Below are 23,766 nucleotides of genomic sequence, written 5' to 3'. Positions count from 1 at the left end.
ATTTAGAAAACTATTTAAACAGCCAAAGATATCCAGTTGTATTTTTTCCGCAGCTGTAGCATTGAGTTGCAGATATGCAGCAATGTATGTACATTAGGTTTCAATCCTGTGAGGTGCTGAAAACCTCCTATAAATGACTTGAGTGAGAATTGAGGGCCCTCGGTGTTTAGAACCTTGCAGAATCTGGCCCTGATACTGTGTTAATAGATGGGCCCCTCTCCTCTTTCATTCTTAAAAAGGTTCACATCTCTAAATCATTTCTGAATGTAATAAATACAGTATCAATAAAACTTGCACCTGGCACTTCCCTGGCCAAATGTAACAGGAGATTAACATAAAGCACAGTGGGTTTTTTTTCATGAACCTGACTGTTTCAGTCAAACAAAGATGATATTTCATTATCCTGTAGTGTTGATCAGCAAATTACTTTAAAAAGAGCATACACTTCTTATTGCTATTATTTAAAACATAGATCGTTTGTTTCAAATAAATTTTATTAACAATTATTGGGATGAGAAAAATTTGAGTAGAAATGGGCCTGATCCAAAAGGCCATATCAGAACATTGCAGAGGTGTTTGGAATTCAAATGCAGCTACAGATCCAGTTTTGCAAATGGCCCAGCAGGTCTTGAACCCAGGCCTGCCAGACAGCAGACAGCTCCATGCTGCCCCCAGCAGCAGCTACAATGAGTTTGTGCTCCATTACTCACAACCCACTGTGGACATAGACCACGGGAAGTCCTGCCTCAAGGGGTCTGACAGGCAGCAGACTCCTGGCTCCTGATTGGCTCCCTGACCTATATAAATCCAAGTGGCATTCCAGAAAATATCAAGGCAATGGTGCAGATCTCCTGTAGCTGCCATGATCATTCTTGCTCCCTGTTCTTGAACTTCTGGCTTTGACTTTGCCTTCATTTGGACATTGCCTCCTGACACGGACCCTGAAACCTGACTTGGACTCTGATCTTTGGTATTGACTGTGACCTGGAATTTGACTATGAACGCCTCTGATACTCTCAGCCTCAGGTTTAATCCTGCTCTGGCCCTTGGTCCTGACTGCCCTTGTCAGGATCTGACAGTTTTTTCTGGATCACCCTAGCCTGTATTGATGACCTACCATGGAAGCAGCAGCCCACTCCTTGCCTGGCATGTCCCAGAGACTATGGGAGATGTCTGAATGGGTTGACCGCTCCCAGGAGGAGATCCCCACACTTCAAACCCAAGTATCGCAGCTCACAACAGAGAACCAAGCTTTGCACAGGCAATCCACCCAGCTCCATAATGACAATGTGGCACTGCAGGCCCAGCTGACACAGCATGCCTCAGATAACCATCTGCTACAATAGCAGGCAGCCCAGCTGCAGGACAAGAATGCTGCACTACGAGCACATACTGTGGCTGCGTACCCAGACCCACTCTCCCTCCCAGAACATTTTATTGGGGACCACCAAAAATTTAAGGAGATTATTAACCAAAGCTGCCTGCTGTTTCTGCTCCACCCCCAATCCTGCCCCACCGACCAAGCAAAAGCAGGACTCATTATTAAGGTTAAGATTCTGTCACAGGTATTTTTAGTAAAAGTCACGGACAGGTCGCGGGCAATAAACAAAAATTCTTGGAAGACTGCAACCTGTCCCTGACTTTACTAAAAATACCCTGGAGGTGTGGGGACTAACAGTTGAAGCGCTGCGGGGGGCTGACCTCTGGCCACTGCTCCAGCCCTGCTGCTGCTCCAGCCCCATAGGGCTGACCCAACCTCAGCCACTGGGCTGGCTGGTGGCCAGCTGCTCTGGTGGTCTGGGGTCCACTTCTCTGGCAGTCCTAGGGCCGACTGCCGGCTGCTGCTCTGGTGGTCCATGGACCACTGCTCCGGTGGCCCCAGGGTTGACAACTGCTCCAGCCTGGCCACTGCAGAAGAAGTCACAGAGGTCCTGGAAAGTCATGGAATCCATGATCTCCGTGACAGAATTGTAGCCTTCCTCATTATTAGCTTCCTGACTGGGGCTTGTCCCTGCTCAAATGAGCAGGCCCAACACTATCTGACTGGGATGCCTTTCTCCAGGCATTCTTTTGCTATATTTAGCTATTCCTATCCTGCCTGCTTGATGGATGTGACCCTACGCAAACTCCAGCAGGGGCAGGGACTGGCCTTCTCCTACACCGCCCGCTTTTGGCAACTAGTCTCCAACCTTTAGTGGAATGAAGTGGCATATCTCTACTAGTTCTGGTGGGAACTATGTGAGAAGATTATGGATGAGCTAGCTTGCTCGGAGGCCCTGACAAATCTAGATGTCTTTGTCGATGTATATGATGAGGTCAATGATCGGCTCCACAAGCGGCGTGAGGAAAGGAAGGGGTCTGGGTCACCACCCAACCAATGGCCCCTGGTATCCATCTCCAACCTGAACCTATGTAGCTAGATACCACCAGCCATCATGTGACCCCCTAAAGAAAAAGAGCTCTGTTGCTGTTGAGGCTGTGTTTCTACTATGGAGGATCTGGTCACGCTCTTGCCAATTGCCCATCCTGAACTCTTGCATGACCCAGTTTGGGAAATGACTCACGCCTAGACCCAGGGGATGGGTTGGGCGAGCTCTGAGGGAATGAACAGAACAGGTAATCATCAACTGATACAATCCCTGTCTCCCATTCCCTGCTTCTGGCAAACAGAGGTTAGGGACACTATCCCTGCCCACCCTGGCTAATAGCCATAGATGGATCTATCCTCCATGAATTTATCTAGTTCTTTTTTGAACCCTGTTATAGTTTTGGCCTTCACAACATCCTCTGGCAAAGAGTTCCACAGGTTGACTGTGCATTGTGTGAAGAAATGCTTCCTTTTGTATGTTTTAAACCTGCTGCCTATTCATTTCATTTGGTGACCCTTAGTTCTTGTGTTATGAGAAGGAGTAAATAACACTTTCTTATTTACTTTCTCCACACCAGTCATGATTTTATAGACCTCTATCTTCCGCCCTTAGTCATCTCTTTTCCAAGCTGAAAAGACCCAGTCTCTCCTCATATGGCAGCCATTCTATATCCCTAATCATTTTTGTTGCCCTTTTCTGAACCTTTTCCAATTCCAGTATATCTTTTTTGAGATGGGGCAACCACATCTGCACGCAGTATTCAAGATGTGGGTGTACCATGGTGTGAAGGAGCGAAGAGACTGCAGCCGGGCACAGCAGGGGTTAAAGAACACCTGTGGGTTCAGCTATCCCCACCTTGTTATACCTGCAGCCAATGCCAGGCCTGGAGGGAAGAGAAAAGAAGGGAGCCTGGCTCAGTCAGGGGCTGACTGTCAAGAGGCAGGAGCTCTCTGTATTCCTGCCTGAAGGCACAGACCAGCAACCCACCTGCCAATGCAGCCACTGGAGGCAAGTAAAGTCTTCCTCAGCCAAGGGGAACCTACAGACAAGCCCCAACTGTGGGGGCCCTGCCCTAAACTAAAAGGACTTGCATAGGGAGCAGGCCAGGAAAACACGTCCTGAACCGCCCCTCATGGCTGGGAGAAAGATCCATGCCCCTGTTTAGGGGTTGAGCAACACAGGACCCTGGGTCCAGACCTGAGGGAGAAGGAGGGGTCAGGACCCCCTACAGCCCCCACAGCCAATGATCTAGCCACTAGACTGCCCAGCCACTGAGGGCCCTATCACAAATGGTGGAGAACACGGGTATCACCCTAGTCCCTGCTGAAGGGAATTAAATTTTTTTTAAAAAGCATACTAAGGAGAGAGAGGGAGAGAAAGTCCTGAGGACAAATCCTTGAATGTAGATGGAACAGCTGCTGAAATGGATGGCTGACAAAACACCCACCATCAACAGCAACAACAACTCCTGCAGCAGATGGCCACGCAGCAGCAGCAGCTAATTTACGAACTGGCAGCCCAATAGCAGCAGCAGCAGCTGGTCCAACAGGTGACATCCATTTTGTGACCCACAGCTCCAGCAGAGCTGCCTAACCCCGCCCCATCCGACCTGCCAAAACGGGGCCTGAAAATGATCCTGAGGCTTCTTAGAGACCTTCGAGTGGGTGGCCACGGTAGCCCGGTGGCCCCGAGACCAGTGGTGGCACTGTGCTTAACTGGGGTAGCACAGATCACATACTGTACTTTACACCCCACTGCCACCCAGGACTATGCCCAAATTAAGGCAGCAATCCTCGACACCGTAAATATCTTGGAGGAAACATTCCGGCAATGCTTCCACAAGGAGTGGTACCCACCGGGAGCCTGACCCCACCTGGTCACCCAGAAGCTGCGTGACTCGTGCTAGAGATGGCTCAGAAGCAAAGATGGAGGGGCACAGGTCACTGAGCAGGTTCTGCTAGAACAGTTTGTCCAGATCCTGCTCCCTGGGGGAAGAGAGTGGGTGTTGTGACATCACCCTAACACCATGACGGATGCCATCCAACTCATGGAGAACTACCTAGCTGGTAAGTCCCCCATGACGAGGTCCCCTTTGGGGTCAGTTGGAACCAAGATCCCCATGCCCCTAAAGGAGGGAACCACACACGGACCCCAGGATCATGAGGAACATTGGCCTTCTCCCTCCCTATCAGAGCTTCAGAGGGCTCGAGGATCCAGGGGTGCCAGGGCTCCCCAACCCAGAGGTCCAGAACCATTTACCTGCACTCCAGCTTGGGAGACCACAGGTCCATCAGAGGCCCAGCCCAGGCATGTACTTGATACCCCAACAGGAAACTCCACGTGCCACCCAAGATCAGGACCAGTGTTTCACATGTGGCCATTCTGGACACTGGTCCAGAGACTGTCCGTACATGGAATGTAGCTTTGGGAAGATCTGGACTCCATGAGCACAAGAACGCCCTGGGGACCCAGCAAAACTGACCATCCTGCGGCTGGTAAATGGGAGAGAAGTGATGGGACTAGTTGATTCAGGGTGTGCCCAGACCCTGGTACAAACAACAGTTGTGCCTAATCCTGTCCTAACCCAGGACACCATCATGTTACAGTACATGCATGGGGACGTGAGGGCCTACCCCTGCATGGAAGTGACTTAACAGTGGGGAGATGCAAGGAGTCCCTGATGGTCAGTCTGGCCCTGACCCTGGCCTACCCAGTTATTTTAGGCAGAGACTAGAACTATTTGGGGGAATTGTTAGCAGAACTGGTGGAACACCCATCTGGTGGCCACGGGCCCCTACCTCCGGCCCCCGGCTGGCCTGAAGGTGCGACCCTTACATGGGTCGGGGAGCTTGCTGACCATGGTGAAGGGACTTCCCACTCCTCAGAGTCAACCCAGGCCCCCTCCCAGCCAGGAGGGGTCCTCCCCCCCCATTACTCAAATCAGATCCTTACTTGTCTCTCTGATTTTGCAGAGGAGCAACTGTCTCTTTCTTCAGCAGTAACACCTAATTTGGACCCCATCATTTTATACATATAGTTGGGATTATGTTTTCCAATGTGCATTACTTTGCATTTATCAACACTGAATTTCATCTGCCATTTTTCAGAGGGGTAGCCGTGTTAGTCTGTATCCACAAAAACAATGTGGAGTCTGGTGGCACCTTAAAGACTAACAGATTTATTTGGGCATAAGCTTTCATGGGTAAAACTCCCACTTCTTCAGATGCATGTAGTGAAAATTACAGACACAGGCATAAATATACTGACACTTGAAGAGAAGGGAGTTACCTTACAAGTGGAGAACCAGTGTTAACAAGGCCAATTCAGGCAGGGTGGATGTGGTCCACTCCCAATAATTGATGAGGAGGTGTCAATACCAAGAGAAGGAAAATTGGTTGTGCAGTGAGCCAGCCACTCCCAGTCCCTATTCAAGCCCAATTTAACGGTATTAAATTTGCAAATAATTATAGTTCAGCAGTTTCTCTTTGAAGTCTGTTTTTGAAGAGTTTTTGTTGAAGGATGGCTACTTTTAAATCTGATATTGAATGTCCAGGGAGACTGACGTGTTCTCCTACTGGCTTTTGTATGTTACCATTCCTGAAGTCTGATTTGTGTCCATTTATTCTTTTACGTAGAGACTGTCCAGTTTGGCCAATGTACATGGCAGAGGGGCATTGCTGGTACATGATGGCATATATCACATTAGTAGATGTGCAGGTGAATGAGCCCTTGATGGTGTGGCTGGTGTGGCTGGGTCCTCTGATGGTGTCACTAGAGTAGATATGGGGACAGAGTAGGCAACAGGGTTTGTTGCCCAGTCACCTAGTTTTGAGATATCCTTTTGCATCATAGAAGATTAGGCTTGGAAAAGACCTTAGGAGGTCATCTAGTCCAACTTCCTGCTCAAAGCAGGACCAACCCCAGCTAAATCATCCCAGCCAGAACTTTGTCAAGCCGGGCCTTAAAAACCTCTAATGATGGATATTCCACTACTTCCCTAGGTAACCCATTCCAGTGCTTCACCACCCTCTCAGTGAAATAGTTTTTCCTAATATCCAATCTAGACCTCCCCCACTGCAATTTGAGACCATTGCTTCTTGTTCTATCATCTGCCATCACTGAGAGAGCCTAGCTCCATCCTCTTTGAAACCCCACTTCAGGTAGTTGAAGGCTGCTATCAAATCCCCCCTCACTCTTCTCAGCCACAGTTCCCTCAGCCTCTCCTCGTAAGCCATGTGCCCCAGCCCCCTAATCATTTTCGTTGCCCTCCGCTGGCCTCTCTCCAATTTGTCCACATCCTTTCTGTAGTGGGGGGCCCAAAACTGAACGCAATACTCTAGATGTGGCCTCACCAGGGCCAAATAGAGGGGAATAATCACTTCCCTCGATCTGCTGGCAGTGCTCCTACTAATACAGCCCAATATGCCGTTAGCCTTCTTGGCAACAAGGGCACACTGTTGACTCATATCCAGCTTCTCGTCCACTGTAATCTCCAGGTCCTTTTATGTAGAACTACTGCTTACCCAATCGGTCCCCAGCCTGTAGCAGTGCATGGGATTCTTCCATCCTAAGTGCAGGATTCTGAATTATCCTTGTTGAACCTTGTCAGATTTCTTTTGGCCCAATCCTCCAATTTGTCTAGGTCACTCTGGAACCTATCCCTACCCTCCAGCGTATCTACCTCTCCCCCCAGCTTAGTGTCACCTGCAAACTTGCTGAGGAGAAGAGGCAGCAGGGGTAGGCCCTTGACAAAAAGTGGCCAGGCCAGGCCCATCCACTTTCAAAAGTGGGAGGGCCATGGCCCCTGGGCCCCCCCTCGTTCTGGCGACCCTGGGGTCTATTCGTGTTTGTGTGTACAAACTTCCCTGCAAAAGCTTGTTGAGCACTAATACTTGGATGTGCATTGACGGATTCTAACAGCTGCGCATACAGGTGGTCGAAGATACATGTGCCAAGCCCATCTAGACAAATGACCAGTGTGAAGGTGATAGAAAATGAGGTTTTGTATGTGTAAATTTGAGCGACTGTTAGTGCTTGGAAAGCATATGTGTATTTGGGTGTGCTGAGCTGCACATGTACTGACTGGAAGCCAGGGTTTCAATCATGTGCTTGAAATGTTTGATAATGCATTCTCTGCTGCACCTTGCTGATTAAATGCTTTCATTTATGGTGACCACATTAGGCCTGATTCTCCACTGCTTTGCACCTTGTGTATCACAGGCGCCAACTTTTCAAAGTGCTGGGGGGTGCTCGACCCCTGGCTGCACCCCAGGCCCCGCCCCCACTCCATCCCTTCCCTCAAGGCCCCACCCATGCCCTGCCTCTTCCTGCCGCTGCTCCACTCCTGCCCCACCTCCTCCCCCGAGCGCACTGCATCCTTGCTCCTCTCCCCTCCCCCCTAGCCTCCTACACACCATGAAACAGCTGTTCACGGTGGGCAGGAGGCACTGGGAGGGAGGGGGAGGCACTGATCCATGAGGCCTGCCAGAGGGCTGGAGGCACTGGGGTGTGTGTGGGGAGCTGGTAGGAGGGCTGCTCAGCCCCCACCATTTTCCCCCTGTGGGTGCTCCAGCCCCAGAGTACCCACAGAGTCAGCACCTATGTTGTGTATTCATTTACACATGTATAAAATGAATGCCACCTGCTGTTAATTTGATTTGGTGGTTTTGTACACCCTCCTTGCACAGCAAAAGTAAATACACAAGGTGCAAGGCACTGGAGAATCAGGCCCACTGACTTTTAATTCACAGAGATAGCACTTAGGATACTGGTGATGAAATAAGCATTTCTTTAGCACTGAATTTGCCCTTATTTCTGATGAGCATATTGTGTTTTGTCCAGTCCCTAGCCAACAATGTTATCGTGGCAATGGTACAGAGTACAGAGGGGTTGTGAAGATGACTGTTTCTGGACACAGCTGCGTGCCCTGGAATTCAGATTTGCTCTACCAAGAACTTCACGTTGACAGTGTTGAAAAAGCTGTGCAGCTGGGCTTGGGACCCTACTCTTACTGCAGGTGAGAACTTCTTGCACACCCAGTGTTTGTAAATCAAAGTATACATTGAACATAACAGTGGTTTTGGAAGAGTGGATTACTGGTGTTATCCGTTCAGTTGTTATCTTTTGTTGCCGTAACACTGGTTAGCTTCAGAGAGTCTATTCAGAACATGAAATTCATAGACTCACTTTAAACAGCCTAGGAGAATTAGGTCCTCAAGAGGGATCTACATTTGGAAAGTGTAGGATCTTGCAGCTGAAATAAATAGCTAGCTAGGGCTGCCAAAAGAATGTCTAGACTTGAGGGAATGTTAGAAATTTCCGGGCCTTTTAGCTTCCTCATCTCTGGGACCTTTTCCACATGAGTCCCAAAAGACAAAACAATACCTCATAGAGTCACCCCAGGGACCTGTAGTTAACTTCATTCTCTCCTCCAGAGAGCGACCGTGATGCTGAATGTTCTGGCAGTTCTCCTCCTCTCCATGCTGGTGTTGCACCCTGCCTCTATCTGTAGTGGAGTATCATCAGCACTCTCAGCAGTTACTGCAGCTATGGAGACGAGAGGGTCCATCCAGGAATAGGGTATATGTAAAAATGAAAATCAGAGCTGTGTGGAGAATGGAAGTTCTGTTTCTCAAAGGATTTAAACATTTTGAAATTTGGTTTCATTCTGAATTGTAAAGAAAACAGAAAATTGTGAAATTCTTCATGAAGGAAAATTCTGGGGGAGACAAACTGTTTCAGGTCAAAAAGATTTTGTTTTGACAAAATCAAAACATTTCAGTGTTGACTTTTTAGAATGTTTGTACTATAATACAAAACAACAACATGGAAATTGTTATTTCAAAACAAAAAAACCCTATGTTTCATTCTAAAAAATTCAAAATAGGATATTTTGATGCTGTCCATACTTTTCCCGTTTTCTTCTGAAATGAAATTCCAATTAAATCAATACAGTTTGATGAAGTGTATCAATTTTAATGGAACTGCATATTCTGGAGGAATATGGTTCCATACCTTTCTCTGACCAGCTCTAGTCAGAACATCTCTTGCGACTGGGCCTTAGGAGTTATCCCTTCCTGTGCCCTCTCTCAGCAGCTGGCCTTTCTCCATGCCTCAGATAAACAGACGAGAGACAAACAATTTATATCCATTTTATGGCAAACAGTGGGGATGGGCAAATATCAGACATTTTAGAGATTGGTTCAGATGCTTATCCTGCTGTTATCTGATTTTTTTGTTTTGTTTTGTTTGGAAATCAGGATACTAATCTGCAGAGATCGGAATTTCTCATGAAATTTCCTATAGACCCTGGTTTATTTGGGAATATTATGAAAACATCATTTCTCACTGTAGCTCTTCTTTTGCAGGAAGCCAGTAAGTGCAGAGACCCTTAAATAAATTAACAAATAAAATCTGCTTTTCCTGAATCTCCAAAAAATGTTTCTTGTTTTATCCAGATTGGTTTGATCTCCACAGCTGAGTCCAGATTCAACAAAGCACTTAAGCACCTACTTGAAAACTTCCCTGTTCAGTACATGCCTAAGTGCTTTGCTGAATTGGAGCCAGCTCAGGAGATCAAACCAATTTGACTTCAAAGGGATTTAAACGTGCTGAACATTAAGCATGTGCTAGGCACTCTGCTGAATCTAGGCCTTGTCAGTTTGGTCCGTTTGAGCACAGCATTTGCGTAAAGATTTAAAACACAAGAAAAAAAAAATCATATACCTGTGTAGGAGCTTGTGTGATCATGTCCTGTACAATGCAGAGAAGAAACAGTAAAGCCCCCTTTTCCACTTTTTTTGCTAGCAGATTTTAATTTTTAGGTGGATATCTCCAATTCACTGTGTAATCCCACAGATATCTTCTTGTTCAGATATTCTAATTTAGAAACATAGTTGGTGGTAGATGACTCAACCCATGCTGCTGCTTCTGTTCTGAGAATTTAAAGTGTTTTAGTCTTTGAAGAGTAGCAGGCAGATTCAGAAAGCTACTGAAGAATCTTAAAAAGAATGTGTGTGGTTTAGGATAAGTCATATTCAAATTAGGCTCCCTGTTTACCTGAAGCCCTGTATTATCTTGTCATTGTAACTAGTTATAGGGAAGATATTTTTGAGGCTTTGAAAGCTACCATTATATTATGGAATGAGTAAATCAGATACATTTCTGGTTACTTCTGCAGCACTGACAAAGATAATTCTGTTCTCAGAGAAGCATATTGGAACCAATCAATTGCAGTCAGTTCCTTTAAGAAAACAACATTCATTATTCTCTAGTGAAATCTTGAATATTTCTTTTAATTTACTTTTTAAGAGTTTTTGGTTTGCCTTCAAAGACATTTGCAGAGTTTTTCTTATGTTTGCATTTACTCACAGAGAGAGAGACAGCTGAAGGACCAAATTCTGCTTTCATTTACACTGCTGTAAATCTAGAGTAACTCCAATGTGTCCAAATAGCTACTCCAAATTAATGCTGATGAAACTTGGAACTGAGTTCATCCTGATAATCGCATCTTTTTCTTGCTTTAAAGAATGTAATCTTAACCTAGCCTCACACTATCTCAATATATTGGCAGAGTTGTCTAATGGGCTGAAAACAGGCTAGGTGTTTTAGATTCTTAAATGCTAGCTATTTTTGCTACTGACTTGCTATATGTCCTTAAGCAAGTCACTTAACCCATCTATGTCTTTTATAAAATGGGGCTAAATAATGCATACATCACATGAGGACTGGATCCTGTAAAGTGCTGAGCATTCAGGACCTAGTGCAGCAAAGCACTTAAAATCAATGAGAGTTAGGAGCCTAGGAACTTTAGAAAATTACATTAGGCAACTATCTGCATCTTTAAAATCTTCAAGCAATGAGTAGCCCTATTGAAGTGAATGCAACAAATCACAAGCTTTAAAGTTAAGTAGATGCTTAAATGCTTTGCTAGATCAAGTCTAGACTGCTAGCACATTGCAATATTGATCCTATGAATGGTGCAAGAGTAAGTATGTAAATGTTTGTTTGTAAAGTGCTACTGCTAAGTATTGTTATTGACACTGCTTTTAATGTACTCTCCTCAAACTTTATTAGAAATCCAGATAATGATGAGAAGCCCTGGTGTTACATCATGAAGGACAATGCTTTGTCTTGGGAATATTGTAACATTACATCTTGTGGTAGGTAAATATTAGGTCATGTGAACTGATAATAGATTTCATTTTTCATTTCAGTGTGATCCAGTGAAAACTTTTTCTAGTATCAATGAACTTTTTCATTTGTTAACCCAAATTTTAGGTTTCATTTGCATTTCTTAAGTCCTGGTGGTCTCGAATGAGTAAGTTTATTCCCTCTGCTAATGTAACGCCAATATGTTTTCTTGGAAGAAAAAATAGTTTTTGTGTACAGTATTATACAGTTATGTATCCTTAGTTTATTGCACAGTGATCACAATGTTACAGCTGTCCTTGCCAGGCCATCATCTGGGTAAGTCTTCAGAAATTAATGGAGCCACTGGTGCACCATCCTTCAGCACTTATCCTTACTCATGCAAGCAACGTCATATAGATGAATGTGGCTGTTTGAGTAAAGATTGCTTGTGTCAGTAAAGGTAGCAGAATCAGGCTCTCAATCAGCAAATCTCTGTCCTTACTGATACTTGTTTCAGCAGTTTAAACTACAAATGTATGGCAAATACTAAATGGATTTTAAAAAACTAAGAAGTCTATTCTTCCCCTAAATTCATATTTAATTGCCATTAGTGTTAATAGGAGTTATTAAAATGGAGTTTCAGGGTGGTAGCTGTGTTAGTCTGTATCAGCAAAAACAATGAGGACTCCTTGTGGCATCTTTAGAAACTAACAAATTTAAATTTGTTAGTCTCTAAGGTGCCACAAGGACTCCTAGTTTTTGCTAAAATGGTGGTGTAATCTGAACCTATAAAGTGACCATTTATTATCCATCAGTGATTTAAATATATTCTACTCATGATACCATTTTTTTTCTAACACTCTGAACTACAAAGCTAAAGATGGTGTCCAGAAAATTAAGGTGGATTGTTTCTGCTTCATGCATCATCAGCAATCTCCCCATAATAATAAGTCTAGAATCAGAGTGTATGCCCCAATTCTGCTATTTAACTGGGTGACATTCAATGAGATTTGGACACCGAACTTCCTTAGGCTCCTATGAAAATCCAAGTTTTGGAAATTGTAAGTATATGTAGTCTGATACTCACCACACCAATTTCTGTCTCAGACTCCAGGAAAAGGACACCAGTAGTTCCAGATATTGTGGATACCTTTGCAGTTGTCAAAAGAGCATGTGGAAGAAGACACAAAAAACGAAGTTTCATCAGACCTAGGATTATTGGCGGCTCTTCGTCTTTACCAGGCTCTCACCCCTGGCTAGCAGCCATATATATTGGAAATAGCTTCTGTGGTGGCAGCCTTGTTCACCCTTGTTGGGTAGTGTCAGCAGCCCACTGCTTTGCTAACAGGTAAACTCAATGCTTTAACAATATCTTACAGTTAGAAAGCCCCTTATATCTCAGTTATCCCAAATGCTTGTGAAATATAGAAGACTTACATATTATAAAAAAGAGAGAACTTTATACAGCCTTGGAATGCTCCCACTTCAGAGGTGGTATGCAGGAGCTCTTTAAGTGTACACAGCAACAGTACACAGGAAATGAAAAGGAAGTTTAATCTAATCAAGATGGAGGTGATGATAGTGGATAGAAGAGATAATCTTGAAAGTATGGTCATGTACACCTTGTACATGGTAAGTTGCAGGTCAGGCTCTGTACTAAATATGAACTGGGTCCAGAGCTTCCTTTTCAGATCCATACATAAGATCCTTGGTGTACTCTCAGGTAGAGCTGTCAAATGCTAAGATAAGGTATATTACACACAGCACCACCTTGTGGCTGAACAGTATAATACAGTTTAGCATTCCAGTACATCATCTCCTTTAATTCCTACCATTTACAAAATTGTACAAAATGTACACTATCATGCTATCTTTAAAGTTAAGCATGCAAAAGCCTGTTAAATGCCTTTGAATAATGCAAGTTTTCTAATTACACAACCCAAATGCATGACATTTTGGTCATCTGGCTGTCCATTAGTTGCAATAACTGTCACAGGTCAATTTCAAATCTTCTTGTTTTGCATCTGCCAGCTGTAGAGTTTTCTCTGTTGATTGTTATTTCTGAGGAACAAACTGTACATGTTGAACTTTTCTCTGTCGGTTTTGATCACCTATGATCTGGGTGATTATTTTTCTTTATGCCAGCTGGAGTTGTCCATCCTTTTTCTCCATCCAGTTTGACATGAGTATAGTCTATTGTCAAAGTGTTCATAAGCTTTCTTTCCCTTTTTTATCTGATTTGGTTGCTCTCTTCATGTCTAGCCACTCTGGAGATGTATTCTTTTCCAAAGTTGAAACAGTACTTCTGAGTTGTCTTTCCATCAGGAACTGTGCTGGACTATATCCAGTAGCTTCTTCTGGTGTTGATCTGTAGTTCAGGAGAGCAAGAAATGGATCCTCCCACTGTAGGATTTTCTTGGCTGTCTGTACAGCTCCCTCAGCCTCTCCATTTGCTTGTGGGTAATGTGGGCTGCTAGTAATATGATCAAAATAATATTTTGTTCAGAATTACTTAAATTCTGCTGTAATGAATTATAGTCTGTTGTCCATCACTAGTTGTTCTGGAATACTGAAATGAGCAAAAGTGCACTAAAGTTTCTCAATAGCACTGCAACATATGATGTCTTTTTCAATTACATAATTATAACAGTCCACTATGATCAAATAATTATGTCATCTGAAGTTGCATAAATCTGCAGCTAATATCCTCCGAGCTCTTTCTGGTAGAGGGTGTTATTCTGTATGGTTTAGCATTATACTGTAAGGTTATTTGTACTAGATCTCTCTTCAACAGTCCGCATTGAATTTCTCCACCTTTTTCACTATGCCCATCATGGCTGCCATGCTGCTGGTCTTTGATCACATGCACTCTGAATACAAAGCTTTTGTCTTTGTAAATTGTTTCTGTGGTGAATTGGCCCATACAGAATACCTCCAGGGCTAGTCAGAGCTGTGTCAGGTGACTTCAGCTCTGGGAGAGATTGAAGTTGATTGTAAGTTCCTTTTGGGATGACTGTGATGTCTGCTCTTGAGTCAATTTTAAAGTCAACAGTTTTTCCATGAATACTGAGTTTCAGTCCCCAGGCCAGCTCTGGTCATCACATGTGATAGATAATAGAAACAATGGCTCTTGACTGTCTATAATGTTAGACATCTCCCTGATTGTGTCTTGTTATGGCAAACGACTGCAAAATGTCCATACTTTGTACATTTGTTACATCTTGCACTTTTGGCTGGACATGCATCATCTCTTGGGCTATGAATTTCTTCATATCTTGTGCATTTAGGGTTTGGTGTTTTCCTGGAATTGGTCCGTCTTAGCCTCAGTGGTCTTAGGATAATGACTTTTAGCAGTCATGCTGAGTCTTTTTACTGCTTCTGAGCTAGTTTCAGGTTTTTCTTTCCAAATGACTGAAGGATAACTAACGTGATGCCAATTTTTAAAAAGGGCTCCAGAGGTGTCCCTGGCAATTACAGGCCGGTAAGCCTGACTTCAGTACCGGGCAAACTGGTTGAAACTATAATAAAGAACAAAATTGTCAGACACATAGATGAACATAATTTGTTGGGGAATAGTCAACATGGTTTTTGTAAAGACAAATCATGCCTCACCAATCTGCTAGAATTCTTTGAGGGGTCAACAAGCATGTGTACAAAGGGGATCCAGTGGATATAATGTATTTAGATTTTCAGAAAGCCTTTGACAAGGTCCCTCACTAAAGGCTCTTAAGCAAAAGAAGCAGTCCTGGGATAAGAGGGAAGGTTCTCTCATGGATTGGTAACTGGTTAAAAGATAGGAAACAAAGAGTAGGAATATATGGTCAGTTTTCAGAATGGAGAGAGGTAAATAGTGGTGTCCCCCAGGGGTCTGTACTGGGCCCAGTCGTATTCAACATATTCCTAAATGATCTGGAAAAAGGGGTAAGCAGTGAGGTGGCAAAATTTGCAGATGATACAAAACTACTCAAGATAGTTAAGTCTTAGGCAGACTGCGAAGAGCTACAAAAGATCTCTCAGAACTGGGTGACTGGGCAACAAAATGGCTGATGAAATTCAATGTTCATAAATGCAAAGTAATGCACATTGGAAAAAAATCCCAACTATACATATAAAATGATGGGTCTAAATTAGCTGTTACCACTCAAGAAAGAGATCTTGGAGCCATGGTGGATAGTTCTCTGAACACATCCACTCAATGTGTAGCGGCAGTCGAAAAAGCAAACAGAATGTTGGGAATCATTAACAAAGAGATAGATAATAAAACAGAAAATATCATATTGTCTCTATATAAATCCATGGTATGCCCACATCTTGAATACTGCATGCAGATATAATCGCTCCATCTCAAAAAAGATATATTGGACTTGGAAAAGGTTCAGAAAAGGGCAACAAAAATGGTTAGGGGATGGAACAACTGCAGTATGAGGAGAGATTAATAAGACTGGGACTTTTCAGCTTGGAAAAGAGATGGCTAAGGGGGGATATGCTAGAGGTCTATAAAATCATGACTGGTGTGGAGAAAGTAAATAAGGAAGTGTTATTTATTCCTTCTCATAACACAAGAACTAGGGGTCACCAAATGAAATTAATAGGCAGCAGGTTTAAAACGTACAAAAGGAAGTATTTTTTTCACACAATGCCCAGTCAACCTGTGGAACTCCTTGCCAGAGGATGTTGTGAAGGTGAAGACTATAACAGGGTTCCAAAAATAACTAGATAAATTCATGGAGGATAGGTCCATCCGTGGCTATTAGCCAGGATGGGCAGGGGTGGTGTCCCTAGCCTCCGTTTGCCAGAAGCTGGGAATGGGTGACAGGGGATGGAACACTTGATGATTACCTGTTCTGTTCATTCTCTCTGGGGCACCTGGCATTGGGCACTGTCAGAAGACAGGATACTGGGCTAGATGGACCTTTGGTCTGACCCAGAATGGAAGTTATGATGTTTGTTCTGCTGTTTTACTAGTTCTGTCTTTTTTGCTATCTGGTCAGCCATACTTAGGGTCATGTCTGTATTTAATTGTAGCTGCTCTGAAAGATTTTTATCTGCTAACCCAATAACTAGCCTGTCTCTGATATTTTCATGTTTGCAATTCCAAAATCACAGTTTTCAGCCAATGCAGAGAACTGTTATAAAACATTCAACATTTTCCCTGGTCTTTGAATGCTCTGGTGAAAACATGCTGTTTCATAAATCACATTTCTCTGAGGTATATTGTACACATCAAACGTAGCAAAAACTCTTTCATAGTCATATCTGTGACTGTCTTCAGTAAAGTCAAAGGATTTAAAGATATGCTCTGCCTGCTTCCTTGTATCATAAATTAAAGATTATACCTGAATGTCTCCAGTTTCCTCGTGGAGTTGGCTGCAATGCAAAATCCTGATTTCAGTCTGTCCATTCTGAACATTTGTCAAAATTGAAATTCTCTGGGACATTGAAGAGAGTCATGTGGAGGAGATCCTACAACCTTTGTTTCTTCTGTTTGCAACCTTTGTTGCTGTTTCCTTCTGCTTTTGTTCTCCACTGACACTAGTTTACTTCTGACACCATGTCATGCACACATTGTACACAGTAGGTTGCAGGTCAGACTATGAATCAGATATGGACTGGCTACAGAGACTTGTTGTCAGAAAGATACAGCACAGATGTATTTACTATAAAAGTCTTTAATGTACTCCCAGGCTTATCTGTTCTATGCTCAGGTAAGGTATGTTACACATGGTGCCACCTTTTGCCTGAACAATATAATACAATTTAGTATTTCATTACAGTTATAGCAAGGATGATTATTATTTAACTTTTATATTATGGTCATGCCTAGAGATTAGCCAGGTTCGGCACCATTTCTGCTACCTATTGTACAATAAAAGACAATCCCTGAACCACAGAGGGAGTATATCCACCATTTGTTCAAGAGGCTGAAAAAAGTGGAGGTGTTTTTAGATCTTTATCTGATAGCAGAATTTTAAATTTTATAGGATGGAGATGGCAAAGTTCCATGATATTCTATGATTCTAAGTTACTATCAAGCCATTCTATAGGTAAAAGGTGTAGGGCCTGTTTTTTGTTCTGACACTGCTATGTAACTATGTTCAGGCAGGCACATGATTATTCTCTGACATCAGTAAGATGATGATGATGATGATGAAATAAACCGGATAGAAGGAAAAACAGAACAAAGCAGAAAGTAAACTTGGGGGAAAATTATATAAAGGAACAATTTATTTGACTAAATCTCCAGATAAAATTGCACTTGATTGGAATTTTAGAATTCCAATATATAATTGAACAATATATAATAACTGGATGTCCACAATAACAGTTTAGAATATTCAGAATGTATTGTTAGGAGCTGCTGTAGGGAGGCAGCATTGGTCTAGTGGATAAAGCACAACACTGGGAGTCAGAAGGCCTGAGCTGTATTCCTAGCTCAGTTAGATACTACCTTTATGACCATTGTTTAGTCATTCATTTTCTCTGTACCTTACTCCTCCTGTCCATAAAAAAGAGATGATAATATGCCCTAACATTTGTAAGATGCTCTGAGATAACATACTATATAAATACAGAAGGATATTATTTATTTATTTATATAGTATTCCTGAAGGACAGAAAAGGCTACATTTTCAGGAGTAGATTCTTGCAATGCATGCGCATGAGCTAAAAAATAATTTGTGTCCCTATTCTTCCACTCTTACCCCTTACTTACTTCTTAAATAGCCTTACTGAAATTAGTGGGTCCACTTGAAGTGTAAGAATATGCAAAACGAGCACTTGCATGCATGAGTATTTACTTGGACAAATAACTAGTTTTGCATGGGCACATCATTCCCCGCCCCCATTCAGTGATTTGGCTGGATGTTAATACACACTTTGTAGATGAAATTAGGTGCCTACTGTAGTGTTTAATGTTTAGTTCAAAATGCTCAAAACAGCTGAGTAATGATTTATTATATACAATAAATTAAATTTCAATGCCAATAAATGGAATAGAGAGGAGTCTGGAAAAGAGCCTAAGGGAATTAAATGGCCAACTGCTATTGAATTTTACTGGGACTTGGGCAGCTAATTTCCTTAGTCTTTTTTTGAAATTTCTAGATGTAATAGGTAAGGAAAACGTTAAATATCAGATGCACCTATTTCATACTGAATAATCCATTTGCCATACAAGCAGGATACTCTTTGTTTTCAAAGGTGAAACTGATCACATCAGTTGAGAAAAGTGTTACATCATTTCGTACCCGTTCCTTTGCTTAGTGAGGAAGCCAAGAGTAACAGAAATAAATATGCAGATAGCCTCTAGAGCTAATAATATCATCCTGAATGTTGTGGTGAAGCATGTGGATCTTCAGCCACAATGCATTTGTTTTCCAAATGTTGTGAAATAGCTACTAATTTTGGCAGCTATTCAAGACATTTCCGCCCACTTCCAGCTGGTGGCTTGGTACATGCAGATTTTCAATAGTTGCTCCATCATATTCTGCACCCTTATGTATGGTTAGCACATATGAGATTGCTGATCAGCTCAGCTGTTCTCCTCTAGGGGACAAGAGATACCTGTACCGCTCACTTTTTGTATGACAACCCTCTTTTTTGTTTCGTCTGACCTTGGATGTATAAAATAGCAGGATATGTATAAGCCATAGCATGTCAGTTCAGCATCAATAAGATATATTTTAGATATTTGCCCTAGAAGTGGTGAGCCTCCAATTTGCTTTGAGGGCCACGACATCTTTTCCAGCGGGGCATATTGACAAGGTTGCTGTTTGGAAAGAATCACAAGAAAATCATGTTCCCTGCCTTTCCTGTTCTTTGGAATATCTTCTGTTACTTTGTTGTCTCTTTCTTACTTTTTAAAAAAGAGCTTCCTGCTCTTCCTTCTTATACCACACATACAGTAATTGTTAAGCTAAAGCTGTTTTCAATGTATACTAGAGTTCACCAATCACACCCTGGCCCCTCTCCCAGTTAAGTATTCAGCACTGGAGAAGGCATCATGCATCTATTTCTGGGAGGAAATGGCTACAAACATGAGGATAAAGGAAATTTGGTACTACTGGCTAACTACTTGTGCACATTGCATTACAGCAGGCATATTGTATGCTTGGGTTATATAATGAAGTGGTTTTTGAGGAACACAGATTCTCTGATGTTGAAAACAGTAATGGCTGAATTTACTGCTGACTTTTGCATAGAATCATAGAAGATTAGAGTTGGAAGAAACCTCAGGAGGTCATCTAGTCCAATCCCCTGCTCAAAGCAGGACCAATCTCCAACTAAACCATCCCAGCCAGGGCTTTGTCAAGCCGGGCCTTCAAACCCTCTAAGGATGGATGCATGTGCAACTCCAACTGAGTTTACAGCAATAGTGAATTTTAATCTCATTGCTTTCAACATCAGAGTATTTAGTATGCTTCCAAACACTTCCTGATAACTAGGGCCCCTATCAAATTCACAGCCGTGAAATATGCGTCACGGACCGTGAAATCTGATCTCCCCCATGATATCTAGTTATTGTATGGGAGAGGCAGAGCTGGGGGCAACCTAGCCGGAGCGCCGACTGTGCACCAGGGTCCAACTGCTAGTCCCAGGCTGGGAGGGATTGGACTTCCTTTTCCCTGCAGGGGCCACTGCCAGAGCTGGGTCAGATCCACCTTCAGGAACCTTCCCCTAGCTGCAGGAAGCTTCACGGCTGCTGGCTGGGAGCCCAGCTCTGAAGACAGTGCAGAAGTGAGGGTGGCTGTCAGCACCTGACCCAGGCAGGAGGCTGTGGCCTCGGCTGTCAGCTCCCAATCCGGGCGGGAGGCTGCTGGGAAACCTGGACATATGGTAACCCACGACCCTCACTTCTGTGCTGCTGCTGGCAGTGGCACTGGCTTTAGAGCTGAGCACTCAGCCAGCAGCTGCTGTGCTCCAGCTGCCCAGCTGTGAAGGCAGTGCCCCTGCCAGCAGCAGTGCCCGTGCCAGCAGTAGAAGTAAGGCTGGCAATCCCCCCCGCCACACACACACAATAGCCTGGCAACACCACCCCCTCCACCCACAACTCCCTTTTGGGCTAAGACCCCCACGGTTACAACTCTGTGAAATTTCAGATGTAAACATCTGCAACCATGAAACTGACTTTTTTAATCCTATGACTGTGAAATTGGCCAGAATGGATGGTGAATTTAGTATGGCCCTACTGATCACTCTTGAATGGCTGTCCCATGCTCTTGATTGTTTGTATGTAGAATAAGAGCCTGATCCAACTCCTATTGGAGTTTTTCCATTGGCTTTAGTGAGGGCTGAAGTGGTCCCTTAAATCCAAGGCTCTCGTGTTACTGTTTTTTGCATTTACTGTGCAGTGTAGAAGCACACTTTAAGCATGTCCTTTTTTTTTTTTTCTTCAAAAGGACAGCGTCTGGCCCTGACTAATTGTGTTTTCTTTTTATTTAGTCCACTGAAGTCCAGTATTAGAATTGTTCTGGGTCAGCATTTCTTTAATAAAACAACAGATGTAACGCAAACATTTGAAATAGAGAAATACATTTTGCACCCAGATTACTCAGTATTCAACCCAACTGAACATGATATCGGTGAGTATTTTATTTTTTTACCATTTTATTTCATGCAGGTAGAGTTCAGTCAGTTTGGCAAAAATATATTGCATCACAATGCCTTACAGTGAGAAAATTAAGAAGTTCAGTTTATCTAAGAGAAGGTCAAGATGTGACTTGATTGTGGTCTGTAAGTACCTGCCTTGGGAGAAGATTTCTGATAGTTAGAAGGCTCTTAATTCCAGCAGAGAAAGGCATAACAAGATCCAGTGGCTGGAAGCTGAAGTTGGAGAATTTCAGGCTAGAAATAAGGTGCACATTTTTAACTGGGAGGGTAGTTAACCGGGGCCACCCAAAGGATTCAGGGGGCCTGCGGGGGAGCTGCGGCACTTGTACTCACCCGGCTGTGGTCCGGGTTTCCAGCAGCACTGAAGGGCCCCCCGCCGCCGAAATGCTGCCAAAGACCTGGACCGCCGCTGGGCCAGGGATTGTGGGGCCCCTGCGGGGCCCAGGGCCTGGGGCAAATTGCCCCACTTGCCCCCCCGCCCCGGGCGGCCCTGTAGTTAACCACTGGAACAATTAACCTAGGTGAGTGGTAGATTCTGAGTCACTTGAACTCTTTAAATCAAGATTCAACATCTTTCTAAAACATATGCTGTACTCCACCAGCAGTTATGGGCTTGAGGCATACATTAGTTGGTGCACTTCTCTGGCCTGTGTTATTCAGGAGGTCAGACTAGAGATTATAATGGTCTCTTAAAATCTATGAATCTGTGCATCTTTTTTACACTAAAGAGATAATTGCATAATAGATTATTTCCAAGCCTATCAATTCAGTTAAAAGTTAAACTGCAGGTCATTCAAATGTGTGTTTAAGTCAGATTGACAATAGAACAGGCATGTCCTATTTTCATATTTAGGATGATGGAACCTGGAAGTTCTCCATTAACAATCCAAACATGAGAGCCCTTTGTCTTTGAGGCTATTTAATAGGCTGGCACACAAAAAACATTAGCACAAGAGTGGAATAGGTTCTTCTCGCAGCTGATGAACGTTTTGTAGTAGATATAGTATTAACAGCAGGTGCTCAAGTACCATGTTGACTGATGTGGTATAAGAATCTGGAGAGATTAATCTGGATCTGAGGTCTCATTCTGCTCACCCTGGTGTAAATCAGAAGTGACATCAGTGTAGGCAAGATTGGAAGTAGGCTCATGTCCTGATTTCAGAAGTGCTGAGTATCTCCCATTGACTTCAGCTGAAGTTGTGGGCATCTCAGCATCTCTGGAAACCTGACCCTTGCTTTGTAAAAAGAAATGGTGCATACTTTATCTTTCATAACCCTGCATCCCCCCATTGGTGCTGAAACTAGAAGCGCTGGGGGTGTCGTCAGACCCCCTGGCTTGAAGTAGTACAAATACATGTGTAGCAGGGTGGACCCTGCTCCTGCCCAGAGGGGCTTGAAATGCTGCCTGACAGGGCTTGAGAGGGGTGGCTCTGGAAGCTGGGCTGATTAAAGAAGTGGCTGCAGCTGGGGCCACGCCCCAAACTGAAGCCCTGGGGCCAGGGGCGGCTCTACCCTTTTGGCCGCCCCAAGCAGTCATGCGCGGGAGGCGCCCCGGAGTCGCGGGAGCAGCGGACCTCCCGCGGGCATGACTGCAGAGGGTCCGCTGGTCGCGTGTCTCGGCTGGACCTCCCGCAGCTGCGGACGGTTCGCAGGTCCGGCGGCTCCGCTTGAGCTGCCGCAGGCATGCCTGCGGGAGGTGCAGCCGAGCCGCGGGACCAGCGAACCGTCCGCAGTCACGCCTGCGGCAGGTCTGGTCGTCCCGGGGCTACGGTGGACCTCCCGCAGGCATGACTGCGGCAGGTCCGCTGGCCCAGCCTGCCGCCCCCCCGGGAAAGGGCCGCCCCACGCGCGTGCTTGCCGCGCTGGGGTCTGGAGCCGGCCCTGCCTGGGGCTTATAAGAGGCAGGGAAGCCAGAGCACAGACAGTCTCTCTCTGGCGATAGAGAGAGATGGGCCTGGCTGCTTAGGGCTTGAGACTAGATACCTGAGTGAAGCAGGGCTGGGGGACAGGCTGAGGAGCTAGGGAAGCTCCAGCCTGGAAAGCCCCAGGCTGCGGCCTAGTAAAGGGCAAGAGGTACTGGGGGTTGCAAGGGACAACCCAGGAGTAGGTAAAGCAGCAGGTCCAAACCCCCTTTGCCTGTGATGAGTGGGCTGATACTGCAGTCTGCCCCAGGGTGTGGGGCTAGACCATGACTGTCAGTGGCCACTACTGAGGCAAAGTGGGGATAGTAGGGTGGGGGTTCCCCGGGAGGGGGAGACCCAATTATAGTTAAAGGGGCACTGGGTCCTGGGAGGGACACGGGGCCGAGAGCAAAACAGGTGCATCACCAGCCTGCAGAGGGCGCTCCGGACTGGAAAAAGAGCTAATTCCCTGGAAAAACCAGCAGGAGGCGCCGCGGCGGTGAGTAGCCCGTTTACAACATGGTTTCCATCATCAGCACCCCCCACTATAAAAATTGTTCCCACACCTTTCTGTCTCCCCCGTCCCCATAAGGAGGTGCAGGAAAATCTACTCTGTAACATAAAAGTAAACTCTCTGGAATAAGAATAGTCGAATGTGTGTCAGCCTTCAGTTGGTCGTGAAATCAGCAGCTGTTGGAATAAGTCTGCCTTTGAAATATCTTAATTAAGAGAGGCTAGGGATTAATTAGAATTGTACC

The 23,766-nt window shown here is 44.4% G+C and overlaps 1 protein-coding gene across 1 annotated transcript in view; it reads left to right on the top strand.

The window, feature by feature from the left end:
- The window catches only part of HGFAC (HGF activator), a 68,649-nt gene that overhangs the window by 41,215 nt on the left and 3,668 nt on the right, over positions 1–23,766 (top strand). Inside the window, exons 8-11 of the mRNA XM_039539233.1 lie at positions 8,211–8,385; positions 11,445–11,530; positions 12,609–12,849; positions 20,940–21,079. Coding sequence (XP_039395167.1) covers positions 8,211–8,385; positions 11,445–11,530; positions 12,609–12,849; positions 20,940–21,079 — 642 coding nt within the window. The remainder of the gene's footprint in view (positions 1–8,210; positions 8,386–11,444; positions 11,531–12,608; positions 12,850–20,939; positions 21,080–23,766) is intronic.

This window comes from Mauremys reevesii, linkage group 5, assembly GCF_016161935.1.
Source record: "Mauremys reevesii isolate NIE-2019 linkage group 5, ASM1616193v1, whole genome shotgun sequence".
NCBI lineage: Eukaryota > Metazoa > Chordata > Testudines > Geoemydidae > Mauremys > Mauremys reevesii.
This window is presented reverse-complemented; position numbering and strand designations above follow the sequence as displayed.